Here is an 11,077-nt window from a genome sequence, read left to right on the forward strand (position 1 = left end):
TTTATCAATGTATCTGTTTCTGTTCCATGGCAATTGTATTACATAATTCTCTAATTTGAAGTCAGACATATGTGTATATACATATATATAATATACATATGCACTAACATAAAATAAGCCATTAAAAACTGTATAGGATACAAGAGGGAGGAGGTTTATGACAGAGGCATGAATTTAATCATAGTATATCCATACATAGTAAATCACAATACATTTGGACATGTAAAAAATTTTTGAAAAATCAAAATACATGGAAAAAAAATGGTGACAAGGAGTGACTATTGCATTACATATGTGTGTGGAAACAGCAGTATGAGACCTAGAAAAAATCTTTAAAAAGTGACACTAACAAATATGGAATGAATTTAATCAAAGTACATTATGGGCAAGTTGTGAACATCACAACGAAACTCCTCTGTGCAATTTATACTAATAATAAATATGGTAGACTCCAGGTGACCTAAACTGTGGAAAAAGAAGTGGAACATAAGTAGGGTACCAACTAAATCATGGGAAATGTCAAGAAAGAAGCAGAAAACATAAAAGCAACAAAAGACATTTTGGAAATTACATGCGGTAATTAAATTTCTACTAGAGGTATGAAAAGAAAGAACATGATGCAATCAGCAAATCACATCAAGAAAAAACATTGCAGAAAATGAAACAAGGATCTAGGAACACCAGCAACCAGACCAACATAGCATTGGCAGTAGCCTGGGAGAGCAGGGAGAAATGTTGTAGAGAGAACATTGGAAGAAGCTATTAAAAAATTTAAACTGATAAGAAATGTCAAATACAAGAAGAATAAACTCAGTCACAACAAGACAAAACTAATACTATGGAAAAAAAGAAAAAAGGGGGCGGGGAAGAAGACTGTGACTTTAGCAGGGAAACAGCCAATCTAACCTTCCCTTAAAAGCAGGCCATGGGTTCCCAGAATGGCATGCACTCAATTTGCAGCAGCCAAGATCATTCAAAGCCTCTTTTTTCCAACTATCAAGCATTTGTTGACTAATTGTCTTCTTACATCTGATCACAGTGGTATAAACACTAGGTCTTCTCACCTCTTTCAAGGCTGAGTGTACCTACTCTTCCTCTAGACATTCATAATGAATTGCTTTTCATTTAGTTACTTATTGTTTATATTTTATAGTTAGGACCTAAAATGGTTGGATTTTATGGGTGAACTATGTGCTATTTTGATACCTATATGTGACATATATAAATACTACACAATGTTAATCAGCTTGGAAAAGAAATACTAGCTGGATATGTGAGTCCACACAGGGAATCCTAGCACTCAAATATGAGATGCAGGGGGATCTCAAGATACCAAAGTACTTCCTCAAAATACAAAATGTTAAAAATAGATGCATTTTATCCATAAACTTAAATGGTAAATGGAAACCCCTTTGTACAACTAAAGATAAATATAAATATAAACAATGTAAAGGTAAATATATTAGGAAATTCTCACTAATTCCATGGCATGAATAAAATTTGATGGCATTAAATAGATGAAATATACTAAATCACAAATAATGAATCTACTCCTGGGAGTATATTTTGACCTCAAGCACTAACTGAACCATGTACTGAAACTCCGCTCTGAATTTGCAGTGCTTCCCTCCTCTACTCTAAAGATTTTTTTTTAAAAAAAATAAATCCTAGCTAGTCAGGAGCCTGAGATCTGAGGATCATAGTTCAAAGTCAGCCAGGGCAGCAAAGTCCGTGAGATTCTTATCTCCAGTAAACCACCAGAAAACCAGAAGTGGTACCTTAGCTCAAGTGGTAGAGTGCTAGCCTTGAGCTGAATAGCTGAGGAATGGTGCCCAGGCCCAGAGTTCAAGCCCCATGACCAACAATAAAAAATAAAAATAAAAAGTCTTATGCTCTCTTATTTCTCCATTTCCTCTGGTCTTCTGGTCTTCTAGGATCAACCCATTAATTACAAGTACTTCGAGTTCAAACAAGGCTTCAATTATCACTCAACCCCTTAGACACTAATTAAAAAAAACATCAGGGATAACATCCCAGCCAGTGGAGAACAAGCTTTTACTCTCAGTGTCTGGGGAAAAAGAGAACTCTCCTAGAAACATTGAAGAAGATAAGGTCAAGTTTAACCTGAGGAAAATTTTTTAAGGTCAAGTTTAACCTGAGGAAAATTTTGAAATGAGCAGGAACCAGGTCATGAAATGATTTGCTGTCTTCATCAGATGTCATCTCCACTGTCTACAGCACAATTTAGGGAAAATCTGCAGACCTGTAGCCCAAAGAAAACCAGAAAACCCTGAGGCTTTCCAACAGGACAGCAGCAAGGAAATTCAATTCACCTTCTAGAAAGAGCTCTCTACACCTGCGAAGGTCAGGTAAGGGCAAGGTCACAGTAGCCTCATCAGAGCATCAACAAGTGATATCTTCCTGACATATGCCCCACCTGTGCAGTGATTGCATCCTCCAAGCAGACACGCGTCAGGCTGCTCCATCTCTTAGCTGAGTCCTCGGTAGAAGCCAGGGATCCATCAAGGTAAATCCATGATAGATGCCCTTGACTCTGTATTTTTAAAAAAATCCTTGCAATATGGAGTAGTGGGGTTTGCATTTCATTTTTGCATTATTTGCTTTCAAATAATACAATAGGTTAAAGCTAAAATTGTAATATAAAGGTTTTTTGCAGCTACCCAGGCAGGATAGTTGCTAAGTCTCTTATCTTCAGTTGACTAGTAAAAAAAAAATAAGACAGAAAGAAGTAAGCAGTAACTGGAGTTGAGGTTCAAGTGCACAAAAGCTCAGAGACAGTGCCCAGGCACTGATTTCAAGCCACATTATGCACAAAAAGGCTTTTGCTTTATTTTAGCAGAGTAGTACTGAAGACAAGCAATGAGATTGTACTATTAGGCTTTCTCCTTTTTTTCAGCTAATGCTTTGAGCCTTGATTTATTCTAGCCAGAACCTCTGTCTAAGGAAAAGCAGACCATTGAATCAAGATTACAAATTCAGTTCTGTAGTTTCCCACTGAGTTTGTGATGAAGAAGAACTTGTTAGCATCAGTTAAGAATTCTACAAGCTTCCTCCCTTGGATTCAGTCTCTTGTGGTGTAATCTAGGTATGGCCTTGGCAGGTGCCCAGGTCCTTCACCTGGTTTCTTAGATGAAAGGAATCATAAGTGATATTTCAGATTGAGTTTTTTAAAGATGCTTAGAACTCTTCAATAAAGCAATAAAACTCTACAGCTGAGTTTCCACGCATGTGCTGCATTCCAAAACTTTCACGTACTCTACTGTTAAGTTAGAATTGATTTCTCCTGTTGTAGAGTAGGTGGAATGTTTTATCTAGGCCTAAAGGAATTTCACATGTAAATGTCAAGAGAGAAATACATAGATAACAGAGATGTTGAGATCAATTGAAAGGATTGTATATGGCACAGAGGAAGATACATATCACGAGCAATGTTCCATGTGTTCATAGCCTAGCCTGAGAGTAGACATGGTGCAGGTACTGTCATCAAAATACACTATGATGTCCCAGCATAACAATGTTTATTGCAGCACAAGTCACCATAGCCAACATATGGAATCAAACCAGATGCCCCTCAATGGATGAATAGCTCAAAAAAATATGATATATGTACATAATGGAATTTTATTCAGCCATTAGAAAGAATAATACTGTACCATTTATAAAGAAATGAAAATATTTGAAAAAATAGATTGTGATTTGAGTTAGGCCCAGAGAAGACAAAGGTTGCATGGTTTTCCTCATATGTGGAAGCTACAAGTAGCCTGCAAACTTCCAGTTGAACCCATGGGGTATTATGCAGATATTTACAAATGTATTAACTAAAATATGGTGGACTGAAAGCAAAATTCAAATAGGGTAATTTCTTAGAAAGACAAAGTCAAATCTCAACAAAATAAGCACCAGAAACAAGTACTTGCAAGAGGGTGATGGTGGCCAAGATGACAATGGTATATGAATAAAGAGTAGAAAGGGAGGGCCAAGAATTGAATGTATATACTACAAAATTAAGAAAAGTAAGGGGAGGGAGGGATTAGGAGTTGCGGGTGAGAATATTGAAAGTGGTGACACTAACCAAGATGCATTTTCTTCATAAGCTTCTCTGTTAAATGGCAACTCCTTTGTACAACAACTTAAAGATAAGTTAAAAAATTAAATTTAGAAACAATTTCCCTAGCGCCACTGCTAAGGGAAATAGATGAGCCGATGCCCAGAAGAAACTGCAAGGTGTTCAATGAGCAAAGGATATAAACCCTACTTTCAGCAGAACTATTTTAGAAAATAGGTCCTTACTTTTACAATAACTATTAGTATAATTAATAATAATTAGTGTTAGAAAAATTTCTTCTTGTGTATTTGCTGCACCAGATAAGGGAGAACTGCCAGCAGAGTGACAGTAACTCTGAGAGACTGAGACTGGTGTTCCTACACAGGACAGAAATAAGGAAGATACAGGCAGTACATGCCTGCCTTGCATGCTGAAACCTGTAGCCTAAGGGATGACACATGGAACATTAATACAAACAATCGGAATAGTTTGAGTTAGGTTGACTTGAGAAGAAGCTAGCTCTAGTTGAGAGACGCAATCTTTATTTGAGACCATGATGACAGTCAAGTTTGATATGAACCAGCTCACAATGTCGTGAAAGAATTTGGAACATCCTGCTGAGTTGACAGCTGGAAACAATGTCTGAAAGGACTTTGCTGGAGAGTGGCAGTGGCAGACCTGGAGAGTATCATGTTTATCCAGGGAAAGGAGCCTGCAGCCTGGAAAATGCCTCTACATGGGTAGTGGGAAAAGTAAAAGGAGGCCAAGAAACCCTAACAGAGGCCCAGCCTTGAACAGGGCACCAAGAAAATAACTCCACACAGGGCATCAGATGCAAGGTCTAATAGTCAGGGATGGACAGTATCTGGCTTTGGGGTTGAGAAGCTGTGTGTGTGTGTGTGTGTGTGTGTGTGTGTGTGTGTGTGTGTGTGTGTGTGTGTGTCTTACATATAACTGCAATTTATGAGGAAAATGAAAATGAAAGCTATCATGTATTCTTACACCAGTTAGGTTGGGTAATATAAAACAAATGATAACAAAATGCTGACAAATATGTGGAAGAAAAATTTATTTGAGGAGAGGTGCATCAATTCAGGGCCTCGTGCTCTTATTTAGTGTCTTTGCTCAGGCTGGCACTCTACTTCTTGAGCTATACCTCCACTTCCAGCTTTTTGCTGGTTAAGTGGAAATAAGAGTCTCATAGACATTTCTGTCCAGGCTGGCTTTGAACAGTGATCCTCAGATTTTAGCCTCCTGAGTAACTAGGATTACATATGTGAGCCACCAGTTAAAGTTTACTGTCCCTCTGCAAATAGCCCTTCCTTACCTGATCCAGCATTCAACTCACTGTTGGTGGTCATGCAAATTAGTATAGCATTATAGAGAAACAAAGAGATTTTCATTACAAAACTAAAAATAGACCTAGCCTAAGATCCAGCTTCCCATTCCTGGATGTATATCTTTAACAAAAATTAAATTACCAAACAAGATACACATGCATGCCAATATTTATTGCTGTACTATTTGCAATACCTAAACTAAGAAATCAGCTGAGATACTCATCTGTGGATAAATGGATAAAGAAAATGGATACACAATGCAGAAAAGACACAATTAAAAGACTAAAGTCTTCTTGTCTGAGGCAAAATGATTAGACCATGCGAAATAGGGGGGGAAACTATGTTCTCCCTCATATGCAGAAACTAAAAAAGGTCCACCTGAAAGAAGGGTAGGGACTAGGGATTGGGAAGGATGTGGTAGAGGGAGGTGGAAAAGGAGGGTTAGATTTGATTAATGCATGTGTGAAAATAGTATGCTCTACCCCATCCCAATGTGTATTAATATGTTAATAAAAACAAAGTAAAGACCCTGTAAGCTAAGCTCCAGGGAAGATTCAGTGAGTGAGGTCAGACATTGAGGGAAGGAGGTGCTACAACCACAACCAGTCAGCCCAGAGGCCCACCTCATTCTGTCTACCTAAGACACTCCTGGGGACCAGGAACTCACCATCACTCTCACCATTGTGAAAGCAGATGAGCCCAGACATGGCTCCTAATATGATCTATATAAAGTAGGTTTTAGAGGTGCAGTAAGCCAGGTACCAGTGGCTCATACCTGTAATACTAGCTACTCAGGAGGCTAATATCTGAGGATTAAGATTTGGAGCCAGAACAGGCAGAAAAACCCCTTATCTCTAATTAACAAACAAAAAGCCAGAAGTGGTGTTAAAGTTCAAGTGGTAGAGCACCAGGCTTGAGCAATAAAAGCTAAGGGACAGCCCCAGACTCTGAGTTCAAGCCCCAAGTCCACCACAAAAATAAACTAATTAATTTTTAAAAGTGCTAAGTCAAAGCCAGACATAGGTGGCTCACACCTGAATTCCTACCTACCCAGGAGACTGGGATCTGAGGACTCAGTTCAAAGCCATCCCAGATAGGAAAGTCCACCAGACTTAACTCTAGCTAATCACCAGAAAATTGGAAGTGTGGCTCAAAGTGATAGAACAGCAGCCATGAGCAAAACACTCAGGGACAGAGCACAGGACCCAAGTTCAAGCCCATGACCGACAAATAAAACAAAAAGTGCTAAGCCTGACTTTGCCCTATCACAGCTTCCTGTGTTAAAACAGACCCTGATTATTTAGAGACAAATTTCCATTTGAAAACTAATGTCTTTAGGGTCTGGGAAAATGGCTCAGTGGTAGAGTGCTTGCCTTGCATGCATGAGGCCCTGGGTTCGATTCCTCAGCACCACATAAGCAGAAAAAGCAGGAAGTGGTGCTGTGGTTCAAGTAGTAGAGTGCTAGCCTTGAGCTGAAGAGCTGAGGGACAGCGCCCAGGCCCAGATTTCAGGCCCCATGATCAGCAAAAAAAAAAAAGTTAATGTCTTTAAGTATTCTTGATAGAATAGTGGATGGAAATACAATCAGTTTTTCACAAGAATATGATTGAGAACATTAAAGCAAACACTGTGTACCTTCACACTATGGAAGGAGAAAGCGATACTTGTACTTAACCAATAGGATTGGAATTATTTTCAAATAACAATGGAGTTCTTCCAAGTATGAATTTATGGGTGTCTGCTTGATGCAACCTCTAAGTTAAATTGATCTCTATAAATTTTACAGTCGGTGGGAAAATCACCAAACCAATCATTTGAAGGAAAAAAGCTCCATCAATTACTTGCATGCAGCATTTATATTCAGGTTTATCAATGAGCGCAGCACTTCCATTAGAACTGGCAGGGCTTGAGAGTGGGATGTTGGAAATTAAAGGAGCTCTGTAGAAAAGCTACAAATCAACAGATGGTAATGTGCTTGTTTCTTGATGGCAAATGCATCAGACACTAAATTGACAGCATTTCCTATCACTAAGAGATAACGGCTGCTTGTAAAAAGTCTATCTGGAATCTAAACATCACTTCAATGTGAGACAGATGTTAGCCTTGTATCAATCTCTATGGATTTTTATTTTTCATTAAATCCCAAGGGTTATTTCCTACTATACAAGAACTTTCTTCCTTTGTTTAAAATTCTAATCTTATATATATATATGTCTTCTAGGCCTAGCTTCCACATATGATTGAAAACATACAAAATTTTGTTCTTCACGCTTTTGTTTCACTCAAAATGATGTTCTCCATTTGCTGTAAATGAAACAATTCCATTTATCTTTATTGTTGTGTAGTATTTCCTAATACACATATATGTGTGTTTATCAATTCATCTTTATATAGAGATATAGATATACATCATCTGTGTATACATACATATACATGGGTGTGGGGGTGTTTATTGATTCATCTCTTTGGGGTTCCTCAGTTGATCCAATTGTTTGGCTACTATGAACAGCATAGCAATAAACGTAGGTAGACAGGTGCCCTTCTGGTTATGGATTACACTCCTTTGGATATGCTCAAATAGTGAGTGGTATGACAGGATCACAAGGAACCTCTATACTGATTTCCAAACTCACTGCACTTCTCAACAAGAAAATATGAAATTTCTTGTTTCTCTGCATCTTCAACAGCTTTTGTTGTTTGTTTTCCTCATAGCTGCCATTCTAATGAGTGAGATGGAATTTATATATATATATATATATATATATATATATATATAATTATTTATATGGATAAACGTAGATCGTACATCAAACAGAAAAGAAGGGGGAAGGAGAGAATATACAAAAGGAATGAGAGTAACATTACAACATATTTCAATTATATATGAAATATATAATTGTCTAAGGATCAACAGCCAAAGTGAGCCGGGACAGGAAAATGCATCAGAGTCCTATTTCAAAATAACTACCAGAAAATTGAAAGTAGCACTGTGGCTCAAAGTGTTAGAGTGCTAGCCTTGAGCAAAAATCCTAAAATCTGATTATGTGGTACTGAGGAATTGAACCCAAGGCGTTATGCATGCAAAGCAAGCACTCTACCACTGACTCACATTCCCAGACCAATACCAATAAATTTTAAAGACCTGAAATTTTATTTAAAACTGCCATTCATACAATATACATCCCATAAAGACTTTTACCATTCTCAGGATTCAGACATTGAAACAAGTTTTGTTTTCCTCATTTTAACAGATACAGAAAGTGAAGTTTTGAGAGACTACACGGTTTAGTTAAGATCACAAAGAGAAAGGAGAAACTATGAATTGTATGCTGCTGTTCTGACTTTGCTTCTGACTTCTCCACATCCCAGTGTCTCCACAGAGGTAAGAATGGTAAGACAGGACTGTTACCAAGAAAGAGAAGACACTGGCATCTGAAAACGATTTCACTATTTAGCTCAGAAGTTATTTATTTGAACCTCTTAACAGCTACCAGAAGATGCCTCAGCATGAGAAATGACAACCAGAGCTCCTTGGGGAATTCCCTGACAGATTTCATCCTTGTGGGTATTTCTGACCGACCATGGCTTGAGCTCCCTCTCTTTGTGGTCCTCCTGGTCTCCTATGTGCTGGCAATGTTGGGAAACATTTCCATCATCCTGGTGTCCCGCCTGGATCCCCAACTCCAGAGCCCTATGTACATCTTCCTCAGCCACCTGTCCTTCCTGGATCTCTGCTATACCACAACCACGGTCCCCCAAATACTGTTCAACATTGGCAGCTCCAAGAAGACCATCAGCTATGGAGGCTGCACAGTGCAATATGCAATTTTCCACTGGTTGGGAGGCACTGAATGCATTATCTTGGCCATCATGGCCCTGGATCGCTACGTGGCCATCTGCGAGCCCCTCCGGTATGCCCTGATCATGCACCGCTCTCTCTGCCAGCAGCTGGTGGCTGTGGCCTGGCTCAGTGGCTTTGGCAACTCTCTCGTGCAAGTGGTTCTGACTGTACAATTGCCTTTCTGTGGGCGGCAGGTGCTAAACAACTTCTTTTGTGAGGTGCCAGCCATGATCAAATTGTCCTGTGCTGACACGACCGTGAATGATACAACATTAGCGGTGGTGGTGGCCTTCTTTGTGCTTGTCCCCCTAGCTCTCATCCTTCTCTCCTATGGCTTCATTGCCCGAGCTGTGCTCAGGATCCAGTCCTCCAAGGGAAGGCACAAGGCCTTTGGGACTTGTTCTTCCCACCTGGTGGTGGTCTCTCTCTTCTACCTACCTGCCATCTACATGTACGTGCAGCCCCCCTCCAGACACTCCCAGGAGCAGGGCAAGTTTATCTCTCTCTTCTATTCCATAGTCACCCCCACCCTGAATCCCTTCATCTATACGCTGAGGAATAAGGATGTGAAGGGAGCTCTCAGAAGACTCCTTGTAAGGATCAGGAGGCTGTGCAGATCGTGAAGATCTGAAGATGTGGCGCTCGCCATCTATTCAAGAACATTGGGCAAATGTATTATTTGCTCAGAGCATCTTACATTTCCAGAATTAGTAGCTAAGCAGAAAGTATTCTGAGAGATTTGAGAACCTCAAAAATCCTCTATCCCAAACATCTGGCCCCTCACATGATCATAATGCTTGAGATTTGCAAGCTAAGCTGATTCTGAACATGTAATTCTAATAGGCCATGTGTTTTTATAGATTTAAGTAATTCTGTTTATTGAATTATTTCATTTCTAATTTTCTGGCTCTTCTTTTTTTTCTTTTTCCTTTTTCTTTTACCACCCTCAATTTGTCTCTTTTTAAGCTGCTTTCTTCCTTTTCAATTATCCCTACATTTGTGTAACATGAAACTGAAAGACAGTCTTACACATTTTCTCCATAGATTTAAACTCTCCCTGAGTTTAGTATGATATTATCAAGACATTATAAAAAATAAATGAATTCTTTTCCTCTTTTGTGATCAGAAATGACTTTTTTCCTCCTGTAATTCAAGTTTCCTCCTATAGAAGCTTTTCTTTACATTGACTGGCAAATATTTAGTGTAAATTTATCTATCTATGTTTTCCTCTATACAAATCTACCTATTTCAGAATTCAACATAGAAATTAGATACAGTAAGGAAATAGCAACAGCCACCAATATTTTTTAAATACAACCGTAATAGCATGCCATCATAAGTTATTTAAAATGTATGAATTGCATATTTGTAGAATATTTTATGTATTGTATCTAAACTGTCGTAGACAGTAGAGAAAAGAAATTGTGAAAAAGAAAACTGTGGGTAAGGGGAAACTTATACATGAGCAAATTCTAAATATAAGTAAAGAAACAAAACATAAAAACAAATGAAAATTGTATAAATAAAAGGACAATAACTGAAATAGTAAGAAACACTGCAGATTTCAAAGGCACATTTCAGCAAACAGTAGAAACAATCAGTAAATAAACATGAACCAATAAACATCATAAAGTTGAAGAACAGAAAAGTATTTCAGAAAAGTAATCAGTTCTAATGACCTGTAAGATGCCATCAACCAGAGCACCATAGCAATGCAGGAATACTGGGGGAGGAGAGAAAACTAAAGGAAATAATGGCACAAAATTTTCTGAGCTAATGAAGTACAATAAAAGAAGCATCCAAGAAACTCAACCTATAAACAGAGAAGA

The 11,077-nt window shown here is 38.4% G+C and overlaps 1 protein-coding gene across 1 annotated transcript; it reads left to right on the forward strand.

Annotated features, from left to right (window-relative positions):
• The first annotated feature begins 8,914 nt into the window (after window positions 1–8,914).
• LOC122103972 (olfactory receptor 2B11-like) lies at window positions 8,915–9,871 on the forward strand. Its single transcript, XM_042674656.1, has one exon. The coding sequence runs from the start codon at window positions 8,915–8,917 to the stop codon at window positions 9,869–9,871; it is 957 nt and encodes a 318-aa protein (XP_042530590.1).
• Window positions 9,872–11,077: the final 1,206 nt, after the last annotated feature.

The sequence above is a fragment of the Dipodomys spectabilis genome, unplaced genomic scaffold (genome assembly GCF_019054845.1).
Source record: "Dipodomys spectabilis isolate Male_0828 unplaced genomic scaffold, ASM1905484v1 ptg000019l, whole genome shotgun sequence".
NCBI lineage: Eukaryota > Metazoa > Chordata > Mammalia > Rodentia > Heteromyidae > Dipodomys > Dipodomys spectabilis.

Coding starts and splice junctions, on each gene's coding strand:
- LOC122103972 (XM_042674656.1), top strand. CDS start 8,915: ATGAGAAATGACAACCAGAGCTCCTTGGGGAATTCCCTGACAGATTTC.